This window comes from Monomorium pharaonis, chromosome 4, assembly GCF_013373865.1.
Source record: "Monomorium pharaonis isolate MP-MQ-018 chromosome 4, ASM1337386v2, whole genome shotgun sequence".
Classification (NCBI taxonomy): Eukaryota; Metazoa; Arthropoda; class Insecta; order Hymenoptera; family Formicidae; genus Monomorium; species Monomorium pharaonis.
In genome coordinates this window covers 6,987,745-7,014,555 of record NC_050470.1, presented here as the reverse complement: position 1 = coordinate 7,014,555, position 26,811 = coordinate 6,987,745, and the positions used below count along the sequence as shown (strand labels likewise).

The 26,811-nt window shown below is 38.2% G+C and overlaps 2 protein-coding genes across 5 annotated transcripts in view; both read left to right on the top strand.

The window, feature by feature from the left end:
* LOC105834023 (ras-related protein Rab-37) overlaps positions 1–17,819 on the top strand; it is an 85,369-nt gene extending 67,550 nt beyond the window's left edge. For 3 of the 4 annotated variants that reach the window (XM_036286394.1, XM_012676210.3, XM_012676212.3), the window contains exons 5-8: positions 12,324–12,432; positions 14,722–14,832; positions 15,439–15,580; positions 15,913–17,819. In XM_036286394.1, coding sequence (XP_036142287.1) covers positions 12,324–12,432; positions 14,722–14,832; positions 15,439–15,580; positions 15,913–16,030 — 480 coding nt within the window. In that variant the 3' untranslated portion in view covers positions 16,031–17,819. Of the gene's footprint in view, positions 1–10,556; positions 11,420–11,996; positions 12,108–12,323; positions 12,433–14,721; positions 14,833–15,438; positions 15,581–15,912 lie in introns of all 4 variants that reach the window. The other variant, XM_036286395.1, reaches the window with a different exon arrangement.
* A 939-nt stretch (positions 17,820–18,758) lies between these two features.
* Positions 18,759–25,918, top strand: LOC105834025 (zinc finger protein 62). Its single transcript, XM_012676213.3, has 4 exons — positions 18,759–19,322; positions 20,889–21,035; positions 21,115–21,207; positions 21,298–25,918. Exons 1-4 carry the CDS (start codon positions 19,149–19,151, stop codon positions 24,730–24,732), a joined length of 3,849 nt encoding a protein of 1,282 aa, XP_012531667.1. The 5' UTR covers positions 18,759–19,148; the 3' UTR covers positions 24,733–25,918.
* Positions 25,919–26,811: the final 893 nt, after the last annotated feature.

Below are 26,811 nucleotides of genomic sequence, written 5' to 3'. Positions count from 1 at the left end.
GTATGTAACCGTACTGTCGGTCGGCACGTTACGCGAGTGATTTATGAAGGGTACGACAGAAATTACGCGAGCGCGACTCTTAACTACTAATGCGGGGTGTGGCTGCTCTCTCATTACATAACTTGTCGACTTAAATGATTGACTGCATTTGGCGTTGCACCTTTCCAACAGGAAGTACAGGTGCCACGTGGATTTGGCATTCACCGCGTTAGCGCACCAAAATCGAGGCTCCTTTTTTTTCATTTGGTTTACAACATTCCGCAATTCTAAGAGATAATTACCGAAGCAAGGATCGTCCCTGTTAAACTAAAATTCAAACTCAAGACGCTAAGTCTATTTTTCTAATGGCTGATAACACTCTCACAATTGAGATTATAATACATTAAGAGATGCGGTTGTTTACAACATCGCATAATAAAACGTCATGAAAGGACATAATTATATTTCCAAATTTGCTAATGAATACGGTCTCATAGAATTGGTATAATTAATTATACAAATGGTCATTTATTATGACCCACGTATTTTGTATGCATAACAAAATAAAATGTACGTGCAACGCATACTTATATTTACTCGTTATATAACATATACTTCATACTTTATTTATTGTTTATAATATTTATGTCGAACCCGCTGGTAATTGTGTTACATTACACCTCGTTATTGGCAAACAGCGTATTTCACAACAGCAGTATATTAAATTGACATAGATAAATGTTAATATGACTTAAACGTCAACTGTCGATAGATTTATTACAACATTCGCATAATCGGTTGATGATCAGGGTGATCGATCAGACTGACAATTGCAATTAATTTCTATTCACGACACATTGGCGATCACGCGGTCGATTGAAAATTATCACGTAATATGTAAATTTACATATGAAATGTGGCATTTCGCCGTTCGCCCGAAAGCAAACATTATTTCCTGCATTTACGAAATTCTCGAACTCGACTATGTAACATTTCCATGACAATCTCCTGTCTCGCTTACCAAATAGTTATTATGTCATGTCTTTGAATTATATTATTATATTTTTTATACAATGTACCTTTTACAATGTGCGTTATTGAGTTGCTGAATGCGTAGGCTAAATCGTACCTCAGCGGTATTTTATATTTTTACTTAATATAAACAACATTATTTATTAATGAAAAATATAAAGCAAATGAAGAAATGAGTAATATAGACAAACATTTTAAATGTTTTATCTTGTTTTATATTAACAAAATTTTTTTAAATCAAATACAAGCGATATTAATTTCTTATTAATTTGTTTAACAGATAATAACTTAATCATGTAATTTTATATTGAATTTGTATAGTTTTAAAAGAGTTTTAGAATATTTTACACTTATTGTATATACATATTTTGTAATTAGTGTAAAAATTAAACTGATATTTTTAAAAGATCTATCAAATTTCCTAAATCGTAAAAAAGCTGCCATGTGGAAAACTATGTGATCTTGATAATCACGTGCATCGCAACATGAGCGTCTGTCAAAGGGGCCAGATTCGTCCTGGCGTAATTGGTATACATATTCATTCATCAATCCGACTGAATTGATATTCACTCCGGCGAGCGTTGCCCGTGACAGACGACTCCAGATTTTTTAAATCCGATGATTAATAATTTTGCCCGAGGTAACCGAGTCGCATATACGAACGAAAATATCTATATTTTCCGTCGTGTCGGTATAACCAATTGGAGTCCGAATTCGCGATCAATGTGGACAACCACAATATGTTTCGGCGTGCCACATCGAAATTCAATTCAACGGACCATGCATTCTCTCTTTTTTGCATCTCGATCAGTAACTGCCGCCTTTAACGAGAAAGAAAAAAGATGCGTTTGTGTTAGATACAGCTGTGTGATTTTAGCACTTTGATGAAATGAGAATTTCACTGTTAAATGACTTGTTTATTTAAAAAATATTTGGTTCTTGCTAATAGGATCTTTTTTTTGCATCTGTAAGTGTACTGTATCGAAATATAATTGACGAGACTTACATTCCTTCAACTAACAATTAATCCAAGTGTTCTCTCGTTTTTTTTAAATCTTTTATGGCTATCTCCTTTTTTTATATTATCAGACTTTTAATATACGAGTTGAAACAAGCAGCAATAATCCACCACAAATTGCTATTAGAATGAGATGTGAAGCGAAAAGCGAAATGACGCAGCATATCGATATCAGAATCCGTCGGAAAAGTCTCTCGAGTAATGTATTTTATCGAGGCAAGATCGAAATCGCGAGACAACGGGCATATTTATTCGCGCGCGCGTGTCCCCCGATTAAAATTCACAATCCGCGCACGAGAGACGGCTCGTACTTTTGCCAGTATCCCTCGGGCAAAATCCCCTGGCAGACTTCGATTCGTTTCAATTACCGGGGGTAATTTAGTTTCGGTTTATTTTCCATTCGCACATGTGCGCGTACGGAATTTCTGTCGGCAACTTATCGTATCTAGTGGTCTCTCTCATTTCTTTCTTTTAACGCTATATGAACAATTAGCAGAAGTAAACCGGGAAAGCTATGTATCTTCCGAGTCATCTGATTCTGTTATCAATTTATAAAATAAAATTATTAATTGTTCTATTAAAATAGAATTTTTTAATAATTGTTTTATAGAATGGAGAGGGAGAGAGAGAGAGAGAGAGAGAGAGAGAGAGAGAGAGAGAGAGAGAGAGAGAGAGAGATAATTTAAATACGTTTTCAAATTAATTTAAACTTAATCAAATATTATATACTAGCTATGCCCTTCCACGCGTTGCTGTGGCTCTCTATTCTTATGCTACGTTTTTCTTAAATTTTCTGTGCTTTCGTTGTTTAACTTTCAAGAGCCTTGCTTTACTGTTGCTCTTTTTATTTTATTTTTGAATAATCTTTTATCTATCTTTAATAAATCTAATATTCATTTATTCACGTACTTCTAACTTTTTTTTCTAAAAGCTGCCATGGATTTAGAAATCCATTCAAAAGACTGTTTTAAATAAGTTCCTTTTTTTTCAATAAAATAAAAGCCATCTTTATTTTTCTTATTACCTTAATTTAAACACAATAGAAACATTCTTCGCCTCTCCCGGTCTCTCCCGTCTTTCCCCGTCTCTCCTGGTCTCTCCCCGTTTCTCCCGGTCTCTCCCCGTCTCTCCCGGTCTTTCCCCGTCTCTCCCGGTCTCTCCCCGTCTCTCCCGGTCTCTCCCCGTCTCTCCTGGTCTCTCCCCGTCTCTTCCCGTCTCTACTCGTCTCTCCCGGTCTCTCCCCGTCTCTCCCGGTCTCTCCCCGTCTCTCCCTATCTCTACCCGTCTCTCCCCGTCTCTCCCCGTCTCTCCCGGTCTCTCCCCGTTTCTCTCCGTCTCTCCCGGTCTCTCCCCGTCTCTCCCGGTCTCTCTCCGTCTCTCCCGGTCTCTCCCGGTCTCTCCCTGTCTCTCCTGGTCTCTCCCGGTCTCTTCCCGTCTTTCCCCGTCTCTGCCTGTCTCTCCCGGTCTCTCCCCGTCTCTCCCGGTCTCTCCCCGTTTCTTTTTGTCTCTTCCCGTCTCAATGTGTCAAAATTTCAATAATATTAATGAAAAACTATTTTTTATACTTAAATTATGGCCATCATTTTTTAAACACCCGATATATTCAAAATTAAACCTTATAAGAACACTCCCGTTTTCGAATGTAACATTGTGTCAAAATTTCAAATCCTGCCATTGATTCTAAATTGTCATATACACACTAAAAGAAACATTCTCAAATTAAAGACCTGCATTTATGAAACGACCAGTAATAAATCTAATATTCATTTATTCACTTCTAACTAAATTTAATACAACGTTGTGTCAAAATTACAAAAAAATATTATTTAAAAAATATTGTTTAAAATGAAATTATAGCCATCATTTTTGAAACATCAAGTATATCCAAAATTAGACCCCATAACAACACTCACGGAATGTAACATTGTGTCAAAATTTCAAAACAATCGGTGAAAAACTTACGGAGATCTTAGATGACGAACAAACATTTACATTTTTATTTATATAGATAATATATTTTGTTATTAATATAATATAATCGTGTATGTGGAAACAAAAGATATGTCATACTTGTATAAATAAATAATAAATTTTAAAAAAGTATACTTTAAAATCTTTAAATTTAATCATAATAGTTGATACTATTAACTTTAACAAGTCGTTTTGATTTAGAAGAATATTTGTCAATTTTTTTTTCAAAAAGTTTACATTAATTTATTTAAAACTGAATCCGATAAAAAAATAATTTTTTTTTGCCAGTCTAATACAATGGAATACAATTTATAGTGAATTTTAAAATAAATATTTTTTTTAGCTGAATCAAAACAATAGTATTTGTATTTATTGTCTTATATACACGTCTTTACATTTATTTTATCGAGTCGAGGTTTTAAGCGAATATTTTCAGATGTACATTTTAATTAAACATTTAATCATACGTTTTATTATTAATAAAATATAAATTTATTATGCTAAAAGCATAATAACAATGTTGTGTATGCAAACAATTTGTTATATCTACTGTATATAAACTGAAAGAAAAATTATATTTCGGTATTTTCCAAGATTTTTATTAACCGTAATAGTTATTTCTAATTTCAGTGCTTTTTTAATTAAAAAAAAATATTTTAATTGGTAATTTTGTTTAAAACAATTTGATGAAAAAAAAAAACAATCTTTGCGCAACACCATCTCTTCTAATATAATGAAATATAATTTATAATCTCAGTACTAAAAAAGCAAATATCTTTTCAATGAAACTATTTTTGTATTTTGTAATTTAATTATATATTGCTTCTTTATCGTACTTTTATTATTGTAATTGTAAAGTCTATCAAGTACGTTTTTTAAGAACGTTGATTCCATAGCCACGTTTGGCTGAGCGGCTAGAGTGTGTATGTTTAGAACCGCATGACCGTCGGTTCGAATCCCACCGTTGACTTTGTTCCGAGAGAGATACGTTATGTACGTCTCTGATTCTCTTCTCTCCCTTGAGAATTTCATGCAATGATGATACTTCAACGTTTACTCGAGGCTTCAGTGATAATTTCGTTGAAGCCGATGAATTTGAGTTTGAGTCATAGTTACTCTGAGCATGAAATTCAAAAGCATTTATTTTATATATGGATATTGAAATAAGAGGGTGTTGCTTAAAGTTTTTTATTCTATATTATATTGCTACATATTCTAATTCACACGTAATATTCCTACAAAATACGCATTTTTTAAATTTATATTGTCCGAAAAAAAAAATTCTAATAGTTTCGCGTCTAGCGTTTTCTCAATCGATTATTTCGAGAAACAACAGCCTAATGTTCAATTATAATAATTCGTATTAATTTTGATCTTGATTTAATTTACCTTTATCTTTCTAATTCTTATAGAATTGGAAAAAAAATAAAAAAATAAATTACAAAATTGAGATTAAAGTTAATCTACATTGAACATAGAAATGGACGCATGTTGACATGACGGTGTCGACAAACACATGCAGTTTGTCGCAATCAATAGCAGTTAATTAGCATGTTAATTAGCGGGTGTTTGCAATGGCTACTGTGTTACGGCGACGCCTCCGCGGGCTGACCTTTCGCGAGCCGACCTTAAACTTCGTGCCCTCCTTCTTTCCCTTCTCCGAGGCCAGAAACGGCCGCATCAGCTTTTTTTTTTTTTTAATCGCGCTGTCGCCGGTAGTGCCTTTGCAATTGCACGGCCGATGCGTCCGTAATGTCCAATGGCACCCTCCGAAAGGGCGTGATTAATTCCCATAATGGCCGCTGCGTCGACTTAATGAGTACGCTTTGTCGGACGGTCGTTGGCCGTCAGCCGCGCGGGAGAAAAATGAAGGGCGACACTCTTTCGCGAAGATAAATACGGCCGGCGTTTCAACTTGCGAACGTTGTAGGCGGCTACCGACTTTGATAAAGCGGCCTTTCCGACGAGTCAGCATACTGTAACCGAATATAAAACGTGTTATCGATACCGTGACTAGGCGGGCGTGATAAACGTTATCTAACATCTCGGCTTGTTGGCAAAAAACCACGAAAAATTTGGAAATCAAAGGAAAAAAAAACGAGACGTTTTTTTCACGTCACAATCTCGTCGCTTTATATCGCGCCGGGATATAAAATCGCTGTATGAGCGATACATTTTCGCGGATTTTAAGATACAGATGTAAATACGATTGGCAAATAAACTCTTTGCCAGTGCGCGGAGATGCTGTTTACTTTATCTTATCTACCGTCGAGTCGTGAGCCAACATGAAAGAGTCGTGAGCCAACACTGAAGCAAACTTATTTTTCTAGCACGCAAGAAGGCTTCTTTGGATTTACGAACAGATAAAATGGAATTGCATCGTGCGCGCGAAATCACATGAAAGCATCATAATTCATTATTTTCATATTAATCTGATATGAAATAACGGGGTTGAAAAATTAACTGCGAAGAATAATCGTTAGGAAATTTGTTTTTTTTTTTCCACTACGAATATATACCTCAATGTTCGCAGAGCGTACGTCAATTCTCCTTTTCACGCCTCGTTGCGAACGTTCCTTCTCGTTATGTCGAGCACGTGTCGGTATGTGTCGAAAACGTAAACCGTCGTGATCGCAGCCGAAATCAGTCCGAGTTCAACATTCTTTCTTTACCTGTTAGCGTCACTTACAAAAGACATCCAGTTATACCATAAACAGATCTGGCTTTTTATTATTCGTTTTTATTCATCTATGTTGGACATTTAACTGAACTTGTGACGCGAATGTATTTCGCAGAAACGCGTGTAATTAATATAACTTTTATACAAGTTCAAATATAAGAGATTTTATTACCTTAAATATTTTATAATCAAAGCAAAAATTATTTGTAATAATAATAATACAATAATTTATAAATAAAAAATGTGTTTCTCATGTAATGCTATGTAAGTGTAAAAATTGCGCGACGATTAATTATGCTTGTTAATTAAGTGACACACGAGTGTCACCATCGGAGCCGGGAAAGTCAAAGAATCGCATGGGTGGCATGGGAGAAGCGAGTCACCGGCGCGTGACCGTGCGTGACGCAATTCGGAGTCACGAGAGGGTCACGCGAGAAGATGGTGTCAGTAACCGACGGGACGGTGCGCACGGACGAGACCCCGTCCGCTCGGCGGACCCGATTAATCACGCCGCTGAACCGCGCCGACATAGTTAACTAATTAATCGCGCTTGATGACCACGTGACGCGTGTTCGCGTGGGACCACCACGGCTTCCCGTTCTCTCTTTCTCTCCCTCCGTGGAATGCTGTAAAAGGGCGCTACCAGTCGGGTAACAACCGGTGGTCGGTCGGTCGGTCGGTCGGGTTCACAGTGCCGAGCCTTTTCGGTGCCGGCCACGGCGTGGGTGGGCCCAGAGCCGGGGTAGGCTGGGCCTGTCGGCCTTGCATCTGCACCGCGATCCGGTTTTTGCAACAACGCCGTCGGCGTAAGGAATTTGTACGAGGCTCGGATCGCGTTGCGCTCGATTGCCTCGCCTTCCGGGAATTCGGGAAATCTTTCCGCCGGCGTGTAAAATACTCTTGAATTTTTCTTGAATCCGACTGCCCGACCTGAAATTTGATTCCCACTTTCGATTAGACCTTTTACGCCTGTTTTAATACTTTTTGATACTTTAAATACTTAAATAGATATTTTTTTTTTTACTTAAGTTGACTTAGGTTGTAATAGGATCTGTGGAGCGAGTTTTAAGGGATTTGTTGAAAATCTCTTTTTAACTTCAAACTGGAAAATGTTCTATTACTACCACTTTAAAGCACAAAGTAAAGAGCTCAATAGGTCTAATTGACGAAAGTAGAATTTCGAGATTGCTCTGATTGCTCGCGCTAATCAAAAACATTTGAAGATCTTTTTCCGCATTCGCATAAACGCGAACGATAAATCATTCGTTGTTGCCAATATTTTTCGCGAATATTTTCCTGGTTTATTCGCGCGATACATTGGAATATTACGTGCGGCGCGTTTGTGCGTTAAATTATTCAAGCTTCCCAGAGAACTTCCATAGTTTCCCCACGAAGCGCGCTGCAAATGGACGGTCAAACATTTCTGGCCATCGAATGCAATTCGTGGAATCGGCGGTTTCTCTTTCCCACGATTCCCACGACCGCGAATCCGCACGTGTCGCAGCCAGCACGTCGTCGGGCGAATTTCGATTGCCATTGCGCTCGTGCTATTTCGTACCTGATGAAGCCGGAAATAATCGGACGCAGTTAGCCGTGAGTAACGGCTGCTGCACCGTGGATTCAGTTCGATAAGCCGTCCGTTGGTTCGACGGCAAACCGGGCGGGAAAACCGAAGAGATGTAATGCGTCGAAATTACCGTGCGGAGTTGCCGATAAACGCGTAATTTGGAATTGCATCTCACGCGAGTGTGCATGTGTTCGCACGTTCCCGGCAACTCGCGCCTGCATCTGAAAGTAGAGAACATGCCTCATTCATAGCAGCTATACACCGTTTACCTCGTTCGCAACGGGAAACGAAGGCTTTTACTTCCCGTCGTTTCCGGAGCGACAGCGAAAGGTGCATTTTCATGCGATTTTACTACCGTGAGCGCGAATGCACCGATAAATAAAAAGAATAGAGAGAGAGAGAGAGAGAGAGACATAGAACAATATTGTATCACACGGTAATAAAAGCTGGGAAAAAAATCAATATCCGAAAACCCGACGGTGAGTATCGAGATTATTTTGGGCTCCAAAGATCTTTTTTTAACGGAAGGCGGAGTTTTGATGCGTAAAGCGATCGCCGATATATCGATTCGCAAAGGGACGGCCCGAACCGGAGATGATCCACGACGGTCGGCCTACGACGAATTCGGCGACTTTTTTTTTTACGAGCGCGTCAAAAAACGCAAACTACACCTTTATATGATCCGTGCTGCTGCGACAGCCTTTATTATCGGATAATCGTAATTTACGAGAACGTAAAAGGATTCAGTCATAAGTCGCCGAACGGCAACGAGTGTATATTCATCAGCGTCCCGTAGTTTTCCCCGAGAAACAAAGAAACCTTTTTGCTTTTATGATTTATGCGCGCGGTAGGCGCTGTGTAGGTGGTGAGAGGACTTGAATTGTCTCGATCTAGCTTCGCTGTAAAACACGGCGAAAGGTCGTGATTCTACGAGGGTATCGAGTCCCCGCACTGAGAAAAATTTTCCAGAGAATAATGGATGGAATTATTCTGTCGAAAAGTAATAAACGGATATTTATGACGACCATTTGTGAATCGGACAAAAATCTGATCACTGTTTATTGGGAATTACCGAACGATAAATAAATATTCGCCCATTACTTTTTGATAATCCATTTATACTTTCGGGCATTCCGATGATTTCATTCTCGGTGAATCGCGGTCGGATTATTAATTTTTCAATCTAAATATTAATACGCGATTGTCAAAATCCGTTTTGTTACTTTTTGAAACGATAGCTCGGTCGGACAGTTTTCTCAGTGTAACCGTTTATTATAGAGACTTTAATTTTTCGCGAATCAACTACGTCGTTTACGACGCGATAAATCTCGCGCTAATTTCTATCCCGAGGCTCATCGGTTTCGGAGGACGTACATAACGCGAACGATATTTATCACACGGAAAGAATTTTCTCTTAAAATTTATCCTCAAAATCTGGTAATTGTAAGATAATGTATTAACTCGAGGAATTTTATTATACTTTTTAGTAAAATTTACTAAAAGTATTGTAAATTTTACTAAAGAATATGGTAAAATTCCTCGAGGTTACACATTATCCCACAATTAAAATTTACCCTCAAAATCTTGGATTTTGAGGGTAAATTTTAAGAGAAAATTCTCCGTGCAGAGATGCGAGCGGATTAATCGCGTCACGAATCACTCCTCCTGTGGGAAGATCCATCGCGAGTCGACATTCTCGTGTTCCGCGGATTCATTAAAACCGCTCGCGCGTTTATTACGTTTACGTAACACACTCGAGACAGTTCCATCTATTCGCCGCGTGTAAATTGCCCAACGGCGCGGGCACCCGACACTGCGAATTACTCCCGTTCGTCAAACGTCGGGATATTTCAATAACCAGCTCGGTTTCACACGGCTCACGCGCGTTGGTGATCAAAGAGAATACCTTTCCTTTTGCTCCACTCATCGACTGGATTTCCATTTAAATATTCGCAAAATCGCGCGTAGAGCCCCCACGGTCGGCCTCCATTAAAACGCTGCCGATTACAGCGCGATGACAGCGCAATTTTACACGCGGAAATTTTCCAATCTTGCTCGCTTGATTAGCGATCATTTCCGATTCCGTGATTTGCAGCGTGCAAACAGGCCTAAATCGTTATTTTAACGATTTTCGATCGCGCGTCTAAAGCGCGCGGATAACAAATGTTACACCGTGCGTGAAAAAGCATTTGGAAAAAATTTCGCTCTTGACAAGCATATTATTCTTTCTCTATTCTAGCTCTAGCAGCGAAACTATATTGCCAGTAACATGTAACGAGGAATTATTCTGAAAATTTGCACCAATCTAGGTGAGTGCGGTCCGCCACTCGTCGTTCAGCCGGGCGCTTCCACGGAAATTTCTCCTCCGTGTTCTTTCGACCGCGCCGGCACGACTTTTCGCTCCCGCTAAATCCCGCCGAGGACCCTTCGGAAAGAGTCGCACTTGCACGATTCGAACGGCGAACCGTACTTTCACTCGATCGCTTGTCCCGCACCTCGCCGACCCTCAGCCGACGTATACGCGAAGAGGAGAACGCCCGGGTGGCGCGACGCGAGAAGGGGGGAAAAAAAGAGAGACTCCGGGCAGAAGGAGAAACGCGAGAAGAGGAAGCGTACACGCACGCACGTACGTGCATACGCACATACGTACACGAACGAAACGAAGCGAGTGAGCGCTCGCGAGAGTTCGTCGAGAGGTTTAGTGACCTCGGCGTGTCGTCGTTGTCCTAAGGAGAAGCAGGAGTAGGACGACAACGACGACGACGACGACGACGACGACGAGCACGAGCACGAGCACGAGCACGGGCGCAAGCACGAGCACGACGACGCCGAGGCGCAACGAGACGACGAGGAGTGGCCGAGAAGAAGAAGAGCAAATTGGTGCTCCCGGTAGCAGGGGCCCATGAGCGCCGTGGGGGAAACGTTGCGCAACGTGTCGAGGCGCAGCAGGCACGGCCCGCGCGGCAGCGGCAGCGGCGGCTCGACCGGCGCCGCCGATTGGTCCGCGGCGGCCGCGCGGGGCCCGGCCCAGCCGGCCCCCGTCGCCACGTCCGCCACCGCCTTCGCCAGGCCCCAGGATATCACGGGCCCGACCAGACGCCAGTCCTCGCGCGACAGCGTAGACCCCGCCGGCCAGCTCACCCCACCTGACCACGCGGACCTTCTCTTCAAGGTCCCTACCTTGTCCCCTGATACTCGCTCATCTCGCGCGACGATACGCCGGTGTTTCTTTGTTCCTCTTGCCTTCTCTCGCGTGCCAGGCGCGACCAATCCTTCGGACGTGATCGCTCCTTACTCCCCGCCGCGCCGCGAAATAAAATCTCGTTTATTTTGTTTATTATTTATATTTGATTTCCTGTTTTTTTTTTCCTCTTAGCCTGATCGTAGTTTCTTTTGGATCTCGTAATTTTTGGATTTATTTTCATGACGTCTATTGACTTTATTAATGTCTTTTACAATGTTTGTTACTTGACTTCTATTTATATTTTATTCATTTTATAATATTATTTATATTGAAGGAGTAAGTAAAATTTCAAAACTATATTTATATTAATTATTCGCATTTTTTTCAATTAGTTGAGAATAAATATAGCTTTTTTTTTAATTTTTTAAATTGCTCGTATTTATTGACTTTTATATGGAATATTAATTCAAATTGTAATTAAGATTTGAAATCGGCATTGCGCGAACAGATGAGCGAGCTAGAATAAGAATGAAACGATTACTTGAACAATCGTTGCTCGATGCAGGTGATGTTACTCGGTGACAGTGGCGTTGGGAAAACTTGTCTTCTGACGCGTTTCCGTGACGGCCGCTTCCTGCCAGGAAACTACATAACGACCGTCGGCATTGACTTTAGGGTGAGACTCTGGAGTTATTCCACCTACTTACATACCTTGTACGCGATTAACAAAGCAATGCCGATAAACTTTCGACATTCTTAAATGTCGGTTTTCTAACAACGCGAAGTGCACGTTGCTCACATGTCATCGGACAATGATACCTTCGTGATTTAAAAAGCTTTGGTCCTAATAGGGCTACAGAAATTCAAAGAAGCGTCTTTCCTGCCTTTACAGAACAAAGTTGTCACCGTCGACGACACGCCGATCAAGCTGCAGATATGGGACACAGCCGGCCAGGAGAGGTTCCGAAGCGTGACGCATGCTTACTACCGAGACGCACACGGTAAATTCTTTCACGTAATGAATCTCGAGTCAATAATGATCGGAACGATATTAGCTTGGTACAGATTTTGGAATTAGAAATTGGAATTAGAAAAATTAAAGAAGAATTAATAATATTTTTTTTAAATGTATTTTTTTAATAAAATGTTACTAATATTACTCATATACATTGGAACTTGTAAAGATGAGACTAATTGATACCACCTTGAGCATCTTCGAAACTGTGAGAGTAAGAAAATTAATTTATCCAACATAAAATTACATAATATATATAATCGTCTTTTAGTAAGTTTTTTTTTATGGACTAGCTTCGAAGATCTCAAGATTATACCTTTTTTAATGAAATTAATCTATGCTTTCATTTACATAATATAATTTTTTGTTTTACATACAAAAGTATTAATGTAGAATTATAAAAGAACCAATACTTTAGGTCCTTTAGGAGATATTTATACTTCATTCTAGCTATAAAAAATCATTTTGCTATAAAAAATAAATTCATAATAAAAAATTGCGAGTTGGGTCGAATCCAAATCGGAATTATTATTTTTTCATAAAAAAATAAATATTTTTTAAACCATCCATTCTTTGGTAATTGTTCTTTAATACGTTTATGCAAAAAATAACGAAAATAAATTTGTTGATATACAAAAAAACATGTAGTTTTTCAACAGAGATATGTAATTGCATATTACAAATTCATGATTTTTTTGCATATATATCGATTAGTTTAATGCGATAAAATCAATAATGTGATGGCATTCTTCATAGAAGCGTGTTTATTACAACGGTATCGTGTTATTGATAAATACGAGATTGTTAGCGAAGATTTTCCACGCGTTTTGCAATATCTCATAACGGTTTAATTATCGCATCAGAAACATCGCCAGGCGCGATCTTGAAGCCGTGCATTATGTTTTACTATCTACCGTATTTTACATAACGGAAAATAATGAGAAATATCTCTCTCAGCAAGAAATATTACGCGCTTTGGAGCGTCAGGTGTTTAACGTGCGCTTGATTTAATCGGAAAGCTTTTCCTATTACAATAAGTACGAAACGTGAATTTTTATCCAATTATTGATATCAATTGTTTTGCGCATAAAGTTTCACAGACTCTCCTCTGAATTTTTCTTAATTTGTGCGAATTTATATAATTTAAATAATTTATATAATTTAGAATTGTATTTTTATTAATAATAAGAAAATGATCAATTAATTTTGTTTTCTTTACATTTTCAATAATTTGAATTGAATAATTTAATAATTTTATATGTAATTAATATTGTAATGAATTTTCAAGGATTTTGAAATGTTAAGATGTGTACGAAGAACATACGTGAAAGTAGATGAAGAATCAATAATTTTGTGCTCTAAAATTTGATTTTTTTCCTTTCTGTTTTTTTGTCAAGGATGTGTATCAAATTGCTTTGAGATTGGGAATTTGAGATTTCTTGGGTATGTAATACCAAACTTTCCGATGTGCAGCGTAGAACAACTGCATTACATTGGTGCGCGTCTCCGGGGAAATCTTAATTACTCGTCCCAACTTGATTGTTTACACTCGAATCCGAGACGCGGTTCGTTTCTAGCCATTTGGAATGATTAATTTGGAACGTTACCGCCATCACTCGCAACAAACTCGACTTTACGATGCATGAACCATTTGTAACTTCGTAACACTACTCGCTATTCTCGATTTTGTTGCTCCATCAATTTTGGCCAGGTGCCAAACTCGATTAGCGCATATAGATAAGGGGGAGCAATACGGGGAGGTTGTCTGAAGGGGGTACCTCATTGTTTATCCGTCTGTGAGTTCTGAAGTTGTGCCGACATAATGCTGCGCTGCATCTCAACTTTGAAAGTAATTATTTCAGTCGAGTGAATTCGACAATAATTAGACGCGCCATCCATCTAGAAGATTAAATAGCGACTATTGAGATCACATAGAAAATCGAAGCGTTCAACGTTTAAAAGTGAATTAACTTTATAGTTTGCATTAAAAAAAAAAACAGTTTAAATATAAAATGAATAGTAAAGATCTTAATGTAATAAGATTAATTTTAGAATAATGTCCAAAAATGAAAGAAAAAGATCGTATGCTTGTATATAATTAATAATTTTTTACACTTTTACTTTAAATTGGTTTATTGTTTACCGTGTAATTATCGAATTTTTATGTGTGTAAGATGTACTTACTTCATAAAAAGGTTTCGATCGTTGCGTGACGTAAAGTCGATTAAAGGAAGTCGATAAAAAAAAAGGCAATTTACACGACTGCTTGTTTCAGCGCTTCTGCTGCTGTACGACGTGACGAATAAGACGAGTTTCGACAACATCAGAGCTTGGCTAAGCGAAATCCGGGAACACGCGAACGAGGATGTCGTCATCATGCTGCTGGGTGAGTCGCGTTTATATTTATGTTCCCGTGCCGATACGATGGATCTGCTCACTTAGGATTTTAACGGAGACTTCGACAGGCTAAATGTCAGAAATAAAGGGCCGCAAAAACAATGGTTTAGCGGAGATAAGAGTTCGGGGAAGCTATCTGGAATAGCCCAGATTTGATTTTATCGGTCGGATTGTCCTAAGCTAATATCCTGCTCTCGAATCTGATTTAAATCAAAAATAAATCAGCACTAACAATCTGGGAAGGATGTCGAGTTCAATTAGTAGCGTTTCCGCTTAATGCAGTTTATATCGCTTTGGAGAGCAATTAAAATCAATCTTCGCGAGATCCGCGCTCGACTAGAAATGCAATTTGATATGAGTGTAAAAGGAAATACAAATATTTTCGATCTCCCGCAATTTTACGTATAATTTTTAGCTTTCAATTCGAAATCCAATCCCGATGCGAATGTATCTCGTGTGGACTATCGACTAACGTAAATTGACCTTAATTGCTCACGAGCGGTCCAGATCGTCGATAGAGAACGCTGTTATCGTCATAGGAAAGCTGGATATTTCTTGATAATTCATCTTCTCTTCCCTCTGTATTAAACCACAGGTAACAAGTCTGACTGCGGAACGGAGCGCATTGTTAAGCGAGAAGACGGCGAACGATTAGCGCAGGAGTACAAAGTGCCGTTCATGGAAACATCTGCCAAGACTGGCCTCAACGTCGAATTGGCGTTTCTCGCCGTTGCACGGTATGGTTACGACAAAATCGACGAACTAGAATAAGACGAACAAACAATACTCGAAACTACATTGATTTCTATATAGTTGCTTTCACGTTCAACGCTTGATTACTTTTAATCTTTAACTGCTGCTCCTTCGAAACCGAAAGGTCCGTATTTTTAATTCTCACTTTTGATTTTGAAAGTTTAGTATACATAAACTGTATTTTTTAAGAAAGTTTTTAAGATTAAAAACAGAGATAAAAGCTAATCAAATTTAGAAAGAAATTCCATTTACATTTTTGGAAGGAAAAACTAGATATAGATAAATTGGCAGAATTAAAACGACTGGTTGATTTCAGAGAGCTGAAGGCTAGAAAAAGCGACGACTCCGATGGGACGAAATTCAACGTTCAGGACTACGTGCGTCAGCAGTCGCAGAGAAGCTCCTGCTTCAACTCGAGTTGCCTGACAACCTGAAATGCTTTCTTCTTTTTTATGTTAAATTAAGAGGACACGCAGACCGGAACCGCGTTGGCCGCGTGAAATTGTCATTGCGAGCCGGGGCACTCATTTGATTTCCGTGAGAGTAACATTCGTTACGGGACGATATTAAATTTTATACTCGATTTATAGAGTAACGTTGCGAGTAAACCACAATCACGCGTGTTGATCCAAGTTCGTCGGGCGAATAAGAATCGGTTGTTCTCAGGCGAAGTGGTATTTCGTTCAACTGAGAGTTAAATAAATGTTAACGAAAACCGCATACGCGATATCCTTGAAAAGAGATCGAGGAAAGAGCAGAATTTTTTTTTTTAACGTAGCATCAAGGGGAATCTCACGGAGTCCTCGTTAAACGTAAACATACATATGTCAATGATTACTCGAACACGCTGTATATTAATGTGAATAGTTCTAAGAGGATAGAGAGAGTTTCACACGCAGGACATCCCTGTAGGTAAGGCTTTAGCTTAATGGTTCTAATTTCGCGTACATATATGCATATACATATATCATTAAGCGCTTAAAGCGATCATCAAACGAACATAAGTTGTAACGTCGATTGTCGTACACGCCAGTTCCGTAATCGTTCGTTACATTGTGCTCCATTAGCGTTTCGCTGTTTGCAACAGAGGAGCGCGAATAATCTTCGATTTGCATACAATGTGCTTGTTACGAGTTATATAGCTTGGTGCGGTTGCGTTTCTCTCGCGGTGCCTGCGTGAGCGAAAACAAAATGTCAACGCAAGCTCAGTCGACGTACCAAGTAGTTGCGAAGTAGTGCGTGTCGAAAGAGAGAGAGAAGGAAATAAAAAGAGAAAGAGAGAAGAGTACATTTCGTAAAAAGAAGGCTGAGAAAACGTTTCGCGGCCACTGTTGAACGGAATTTTCCCGCGGTCATCTACCTCCTCTCTCTTCTTTTATTCTTTTCTTTCTTCCTTTTTGTGATGAGAATACGTCATAGACTTCCATATACCGTCGAATAACCGCTAATTCTGAAAGACGAAAGCGAAAAGGCAAACGAGAGAGGAGGGGTAGCGGTCATTTTTAACGAGTCCAAAATTGTCGTTGCCGTCATCATCGAACCGAGAAATCTTTTTTTAAAGAGTAAACGGTGTTTATGCTAATATTATTTCGCCGGGTGCCGTTTTGCCTGCCGAGGACTCGCGACAAATTGCGATACTGTTGGCAAATCTAGATGTTCCATAGAAATCTGTGATGCACGTTTCGCGATCGTTATCATGCGCATGAGCATATTTTGTAATCAATAAACTGATATTTATGTAATACTAGAGTGGGATATTAATGAGCCAATTGGAGTGAAAAATAGTTATCCGCAATGTAATGGAGGAATAAAGGAAATTTATCGATCGTTATCATGTCAGAGTTCTAAGCAAAGTTGAGGACTGCTGTCTGTTGAAGAGTCAATAAACTTAATACTGTTTAATAAAGCCCTGTCGAACGTCGTTACCGCGAAAGGACCGTTTAATCGCTCTTGATTTGTCTAAGCCTCTATTTTGCGATAGAATTAACGGTATAGTAATAGGGACGATCGCGCGCGAGTGCGGACATTAATTTTATAGCAAAATGGAAATCCAAGCAGAATTTAAAGTCGGTTTAGGCAGAAGATTGACGGAAAATATATCGCGTATGTTACATCCTGATGTATATGACATGCAATCTGTCTTACCTGCAGTGTACAAATGACAATTTCATGTATCAAATGTATATCAGAAGGAATATATGAAATAAAAGTCGACCAAACATACATCTTTTTCCCATCCTGATCATTACCATTCTCGCGGGTAAATTTTTTTTCGATAAACTTTTATGGAAATAGAGAGAATCGCCGAAAATTATTAATTTCTTGTTAATTATTTATTTGTTGTTATAGGAAAACGGAAATATTTCATATTTGAGATAAAAATATAAAGGAGGATCAATCCTCTTAATCGATTATAGGTGTAAATGTATTCGCGAATTTGAGGATATTTAGCTTGGATTCGTGGGCACATCCGAAGTCTAAATGACCATACGACATATTAGGAAATCGAGATAAAAAAAAATCTCTTTAAATGGTGCGATATGTGCATGTGTAATGTATCATCGACTCCGTGACAGTTTCGTGCTCCGATATTGAGAATGTATTGTATTTTCAAGCCCATTGCTAAATCGATCCGAGTTCTTGGATCGAGAAAGAATTGATCAATTGTCCAATGATACTAATCAGTTAGCTGAATTGTTTAAATGTTTGTTTGGTTAAGCTTTATAAATTATTTATGGAAACATACAAGTTATCCTGCACTTTTATCATTTATATATTAAATATTATATTTTATATACGTTGTGTATACTGTTTCACTCTAATTTATACTCTGGTCTCTATAATTTTAATGTACATGTTTACAAGTAATGGCAATGTTAAAGCCAAAGATAATACTGTTTTAAATTTATTCAAAGTAAAAGTTGATATATTTTTAACTGAATTAAGTTAAAGATCAAATTAATGTAATTACGTTAAAAATTACATTAAGATTAAATTAACTTAAATTAAAAATTAATTTTGATAAGCATTATTTATATTAATTCAAAAAGTTATAATTTTTTAAAATGATTACTCGAAATAATCATATTATAAGACGTCAAGTGGATGTAATATTTTATTTATAAATTAAATTTGCATAGATAAAAAATATTTTTTTAATACAGAAGTGTTTTTAAACTTTGGGAACGAAGAAAGAAAGATGCGTTAACTTTAATATTTCATCAACCAAACGATTGATTACATAATGAATTAATAAACTACGGACAATAAAGTTTCTATTTCATTGGACTGTTTAAAAGGTCTCCCAAGTGTCTGATCGCGCCATCTTACTACGTTCCTTGGAAGCTACACGCGCGAAAACGGTCGCCTTCCGCTCGCTTCTTCCCGGCTCGTGGGCCATTTCTAATCCTCTCCTCCGTTGGCCGCAAACAAAACGCTGCGTACCTAACCTGGCAGAGGCTTCCAAAGAGGTGTACGTGGCGTCGGCGTTGGCGACGGCGTCCTGATTACGGTGCCGTCCCGCGTCGGGTGAGTTGGCGTAATCCACCGAGCATGATGGACGAGGATGTGGTCGAGATCGAGAACGTGGAGAATGTCTGCAGACTGTGCCTTGCCACGGACGGGCCTAGGTCCTCGGTCTTCGCGACGGAGAAGGAGGATGACGAGAGGGAGGACTCGTCCGGCGTGCCGCTGGCCGATAAGATCCAGGCCTGTCTGTCGATTCAGGTATACGCGTAATTTGTAATTTTTTTCTCTCGCGTAGATTCGACGGGGACCACGCGGCCCGGAAAACCCCGATCGTTTTGCGACCGAGGGCGACGTAGCGTCGCCGAAATGCATCACCTGCCACGTTTCGAGGTTATCTTCATACGAAGCCGAGTCGAGACTCATGCGATCGGGCTGCTCCTACCAGTCGTATTAATACTCGTACTCTTTTTTTTTTTTCTTCACGATTATAACGTAATTACAGCATAACAGCGTCCATCTCTTCAAGTGTCAACTTGTTGACACTTGAAGTTTTAAATAGAAGTGGGGAACATTAATTTAATTTACATCTTTTTCTTATTTTTAGAACTAGAAAAGATAGCAAGATAAAGTTTATAGTTAATCTACATTGATACAAACAAGTCTTGGATCGATATTTATTGTTGAGTCTTTTAAGATCTTGAAATGTTAAAATGGTATACTTTTTACTTTCAATTTATAATATTTTAAGATAATACTGAAGATGGTTTAAAATATAAGAACTGAGGATAATAAGCTTGATATAATATGGCTATCTTTAGATCTGTTTTCTATCTGAACTTCTTGCATAGTTTTTTTCTCTTTAACTAGTTCTCTTTAATGACAGGAGGAAAGATGAAGAAGTGCAAGAAGTTCAAGTGAAAAGAACAAATCTTTTGTCCCTGAACTGCATCAACACTTTCTGGTCTATTCTTTTACTTGAATGTTTTGCATAGTTTATCTTTCCAAACCTGATAAGTTCTGAATTCAGTGACAAAGAATAGGTCTATTACAGCTTACAATTGCACAGTTTATTTTTTATCTTCTTTTCCTGTTTGAGAAAGAAATAGAGAAAAGATGAACCTTTCAAGAAGTTCAACTAAAAAGTATAGATCTTTTCATTTTCGCCAAACTTCAAATATATATCTATTTCATTTTAATTCTAACAAGTGTAGGCTAGTTCAGTTACAATGGACAGATCTAAATATTAGTCACCACATTCTACGCTGCATTATTTTTAGATGATTTGTTCATCATGCTGTGTTTACATGGACTTGCAGTAGTTGTTCATATTTATTCGATTTGTTAAGTACAATGTTTTATAATAATTAAAAACAAAAATATATATAAGAGAAGGCCTAATATATTGCATAATTGCATTATATGTTATATATTCATGCATGATATCAGAAATTGATTTATAATTACACTTATTTTTGTTGTCAAATTATCGAACAGCTTGAACACAAAGTTTAATGAAGATCTTTATAAACCTATGATGTATTAATAGAAATAATTTTAGAATTAACAATTGTTAACAATTGCACATGTACATTAGTCGTAATTATTAGAACTGGAAAATGTTATGTATTTTTTATTTAAGACTTTAAATTTTTTTTCAAAATTTTGAAAATATAATTTGAGTATGCATTGAGAAGGAACGAATGTACATAAAATCTAAATTTCCAAAATTCACAGTTAGAGTTGCAATTGTGTTTTGTTTGTTTTGCGATTTAAAATTCTTATTAAAACATTTATTTAATGATTAATGTGCTCAATTTTTTTTAGATTTCAGCAACCGATAAGTTGTCAACGCTGATATGTGCAAATTGCGTAAAAAACGTCAATCAATGGCATACTTATAAAGAATCATGTTTGCGGTCTCAGGATAAGCTGCAAGAATGGCTGGCAAATCAATTGCATTTAAATCCTACTGTATGTTTTATTTTAAAATATATTAGAGTACAATAGTTCTTATTGTTTTTATTATTACTCTCATGTTTCTAATTTGCAGGTTGTAACGATCAAGGATGAACCTATGGACATTGATTATGAAGATAATGTGGAAATAATCTCCGAGATTACTAATAATTTAGAACAACAATCAGTAAGTATCACTTATTTTAATTGGTAAAGTTGTCATGATAAAAAAAGTTATGATAAATTCTTCTACGTAAATATTATCTGTTCTTCTCAGCAGCCAATTCAAACAGTGGAACATAATGAACCCAATGATGAGAAAGAGCAAGATAAAACTGATAACAATGATGCGAAAGATAACAACGAAGAACCAATTCCTGAACCAATTCCATCTGGAATTGTGGAAACGGAAAAGGAAACTGACAAGGAAGAAAATCAAACGGAAGAAAATCGAACGGAAGAAACTCATCAAGAAGATGTTCCTCTGCGCTCTATTAAATGCGAGCCGCAAGATGATGACGATACCGATTGTACCATAGAATTAGAATCCACGAATAGCAGTGAGTTATTAATGAATTCCATGTCAGTCGACGAAACGGACACAGTCATGGAAGCCGATTCCACGCAGAAATCTAATTCGGTCGGCGCACCGGCTAAAAAGAAATTCAGACGCGGGCCTCACACTCACTTTAGAGGAACGCGCGTCTTTAAGCAGAAGTGCATGCACTGCCAGATATTCTTGCACTCCAAATATTCATACATGAAGCACATGAACAGGTTCCACAGTAAAGAGAATGGTGTCGAGAATTTAGAGTCACAGAATGACGAGGAAGAGATGATCGAGGATTTGGAGGATGAACTGGTTAGCATGGAAAAAGATTCACCGCTGACGCAAGTCCAACAGGACATTATTAGCCAATTGAAAACTTTCTCTTGCTACTCTTGCGAGCAGACATTTAACGATCGACGTAGCACCCTTTCTCACATACGTCAGCATTTGCCGGATTTGAGGCCGTACACGTGTATCGCCTGTCTGACAGAATTTCCAGATCGATCAATGTATCAGCTACACTGCGGAGCTTCCTTTGAATGCGCTATGAAGATCGCCCTAGTCGTACCGAAAATCGGTAACGAGCGATACTTTACGTGCAACATGTGCCTGCGCTCAATGCCCGGAAGAAAGGAATTGCTCAGTCACTTGTCGAAACACTCTGACAAGCAGTATGAAGAGATGATGGGACCAGCGCGAGCCCCACCCAAGCTGAAGCCGATGGCGCCATTGTCATCCCCGACGAAAAACAGCAATAAAATAACTGGTGGATTACCTTATAAAAACGGCGATCCAACGCATAATCACGCCTGCGATCTGTGCGGCATGATCTATCGATATCGACCAAATATGCTTAAGCACAAGGAGATGTGCAAGCAGTTGGATCCAGAAAGCAGAACATTATATAAATGCGTACATTGTTACATGACGTTTATTGTATTCAAGAAGTTTCACTATCACGTCACGGCAGATCACAAGAAGAAGGATTTTACTTGTGCTACGTGCCATTCCAAATTTCGATCGCCCAGTGATTTTCTGGCCCATCACGAGACTCATCGTGAGGCACAAAGCAATCAGCAAGTGCAGCATGACAGTTCAAACTCGCAGAATGCAGTTCAAACGCCATTGAAGGAACGTAATGCTTACGAAACAAATACCAAGTCTAAAATGAGTCCGCGAATATCAAGTGAGAAATTTAATTGTCCCCTCTGTCCCAAGAAATTTTCCACGAAGGTCGAATTAAATGAGCATCGGACTCTCCATCTCAAAGTGAAGATATACTCGTGCGCTATTTGTCGCAGTATGTTCAGCAGCGCTGGTGCCTTGGAGATTCACATGAAGGATCACGGTATTGATGACCCAAATGAAAGGAATGCCAATGTCTCTTGCGTAGAATACGGCAGCTTGAATGAGGACGTGGCGATTGATAAAGATTCGATGAATACTAGTACCGTCTCGGATCCTGGCAGTCAGAGTCACAAGTGTAGCGAGTGTGGTAAGGTAATGTCAAGTTATGCTAATCTCCGACGACATTTCAAAATCGCTCACCGGAACTCTAAGGTCTACGATTGTGCTGAATGCTCGCGAATGTTTATGCGTAAAGATCTGTACGAGAATCATATGCAGCTCAAGCACAACGGCAAGAAGACAATGATACAGTGTCCAGAGTGCCCTAAGAGTTTCGTCTTCCAAACGAACTTCTCTTATCATTTCCGTACCGCTCACCTCGAAAAATCGCAGAACGGTTACGCTTGTGATATCTGCGGCAAAGTCTTTAACGAAGAGGCATCCTTGAAAATACACAGAGGCTGGCACAATCGCGCCAACTCGCGTCTGAGCACTCGATTTATATTGGGCAGTCCGAGATCGTCTAATAACGCGCAGAGGGAATCCAGCAACGTTGAATCTACTGGCGAAACTTCAGAAAGGCCAGCGAGAGCAAGGAAATCCTTCCCCAATCCTCCACTTCAATCACCAATGAAGAAGACATCAGGAAATTTCCAATGTCAGGTATGCAATGACAAATTCAACGACGTTACAGAGCTGAGGACCCACTTGTGGGACGTCCACTGTGCCCGCAACAAACCAGAGAAAAATTTCTCCAATGACGAGCTCCAATGCGAACTATGCACGAATATTTTCCCCGATCAGGAAACCCTGGCAGCTCATATGCGATGGCATAAGGCCAACCCGATTCTCAGTGACATACGAAAGACGTTCACCTGCGACGTATGCGGCAAGTGTTATAGTTCGAAGAAGGTTCTATATAAGCACAAGAGACTTCACAAAGCTACCGTTGTAGCATCGATCAAATTCCAATCTTTAGCCAGAAAACCGATGGCTTCACAATTCTTGTGCAACTTCTGTCGCAAAATCTTTTCTAGCAGCCAGTCTTTGCAACGGCACAAACTCAGCTTCCACAGTGAGCCGCTAAACCAACAACGTTCGCAGCAGCAGCAGCAGCTATACAACAGCAATCGAGCATTGTCATTCGAGGATGAACCGAGAACAAAACGTATGAAATACGAGCTCGAAAATGATTCACAGGCCAAACTGTCTCCCTTCGCCATGGACTTTGCTGGTGAGAGAAGGAAGCCGGTTATGTGTCACGTTTGCAAGAAAATGTTCGCTAACATGAGTGTTTTGTACAAGCACAAACAAATTGTCCACAAGGCCCGAAAAGATTCAACACTTGAATGCATACCGATGTCCACTGGAAACGGTAAGTTTTCGTGTAATATCTGTTTCAAAGAATTTCCTGGTCTGTCGAATCTGCGACAGCATTTCACGATCAAGCATAAGAAGGCGAGAGCACAGTCCGAAGCCAGCGGCGCATCGAGCAATGACAGATTGTCGCTTCCGACACCCGAACGACCAAAGGAAGTTCCTTCCTACGAAGTGGCCTACAATAACATAATGTACAGTTGTAAGCTGTGCAAGCAGTGCCACGTCTTCAATAAAGGATCCATCATGAGCCATATCACCAATGTTCACAACACGGTGTACGAGGCCGATAGCAAGATGTTCCATAGGGAAGTTAATCTGAGCACTTACGTAGTGAATGATGCATTCGGAGCTACTTGTCCGCAATGTGACGTTAAATATCCTAACAACAGGGCTCTTAAGATACATTATATAAAATTCCACGATAATGCCGATTAAAATCATTGTCAAAGTCTGGAAAGAAAGCCAGACAGGGAAGAAATATTTTTTAAATTATGACCATAAAAATTGGTACACCATCTTCATCATTCTTTCTACACGCTTGGATGGTATATTCCTAAATTGCGTCAATTAGCGTTCTAATGCATAATCTGATTTTTTCCTCGAGCGATGAATCGAGTGATTATTGTTTCATAATACACATTTTTTGTGAAAAATTTCGAATCTTTATGATTAGTATGTAAAGACAAGGTACGTAATTGTTGCCATAATTTCGTGAACTTAAATGTTAAAAACAATAATACATGCGTTATTTTAAGATACAGGAGATGTGCTATTTTAGTTGCATATTTTTAATATTTTAATATTTTAGTTTTAAAATATATTTTGTTTAAATATATTTTTTGTTTATTTTTCTAACAAAAAAACGATTAAAATATTTAGGATATGCAATTAACATAGTTATCCTGTATGTATTCTTGACAAAATATTTTGCAAATATTTTTATCGACAAAAATTTATGTATGAATAATTTCTTGTTCTATATAGCAATTGTATAACTGCAACCAATGAGGTATGTAAATATTAAAGCGGATATAAAATAAATTATATAGTGAGTTCGTGAAATATGGTAGCCTCTCGGTGCAGTAACGACAAGTTAATCGCTGCAGTCAGGTACACCTATAATGACCAATTTTTCCATAAGATTGAACTTTCAATGTGTTTGTTTATAAGCATCATGTTATCACGATTTCAATGCGTGTGTATATGTTTACATATTTTTTTCAAAAAAAGATAATAGAATAATTTTAAAGTAATTGCTATCATTAATCGAATCGATAGATTTCTCAATATCTTTGTCTGGTTGCAGTGATAATGATGATAACCATCTCGGGGGATATTGGAAGAGTGCTTAAATTTCTTTATCTACAGTATAGATACATTGGGTATAACTATTATATATGTATGCAAATAAAAATCATAAATATCTTGCTTATATGTAACAGTATTTATTAAGAATTTCCCGTGTTATTTTCGTCTAATTTGATAATTCACGCGTCTCTTTCTCGGTTTTTCTTTCGTCTTCTTCTCTGGTTACATTAGCAATGCGTTATATTAGTTTTATTACTTAATTGTATTTGTATTTCCAATGTATGAATTATAGCAATAAAAAAGGAAAGAGTTATCGATTTTTATTACTTCTAGTTTTTGGGACTAATCGTTAGATTGATAAAGTTTTAATCATATTTTCTTTTTTAAATTTTAGATTACGTATAGATTAATTTTATTTTAACTAGCTATGCTCTGCCACGCGTTGCTGTGGCCCTCTATTCTTATGCTACGTTTTTTTCAAATTTTCTTTGCTTTCGTTTAACTTTCAAGAGCCTTGCTTTACTGTTGCTCTTTTTATTTTATTTTTGAACAAGTATTTATCTATCTTTAATAAATCTAAAATTCATTCATTCACGTACTTCTAACTTTTTTTTCTAAAAGCTGCCATGGATTTAAAATTCCATCAAAAGACTGTTTTAAATAAGTTCCTTTCTTTCAATAAAATAACAGCCATCTTTATTTTTCTTATTTAAACACAATAGAAACATTCTTTGCCTCTACCGGTCTCTCCCCGTCTCCCGGTCTCTACCCGTCTCTCCCGGTCTCTATCCGTCTCTCCCGGTCTCTTTCCGTCTCTCCCGGTCTTTTTCCGTCTCTCCCGGTCTCTCCCCGTCTCTCACGGTCTCTATCCGTCTCTCCCCGTCTCAATGTGTCAAAATTTCAAAGCAATCGGTGAAAAACTTACGGAGATCTTAGATGAGGAACAAACATTTACATTTTTATTTATATAGATAGTATAACTCAATATACAAAAAAGAAACGATTATTGTAATGAGCAAAGAAGAAACTATGTGATAGAATAAAATTTTGCGAAATTTTCAGAAAGTACATGCAGAAACTAAATAAGTGCATTATATAAGTTATTTTCAATTATTATTATCACCATAATAGGATCTCTATTTTCTTTTAAAGTTTTGTTATGTTTACAATTTTCATAGAAAGAGATTGTAAGCTTAAAAAATGTTT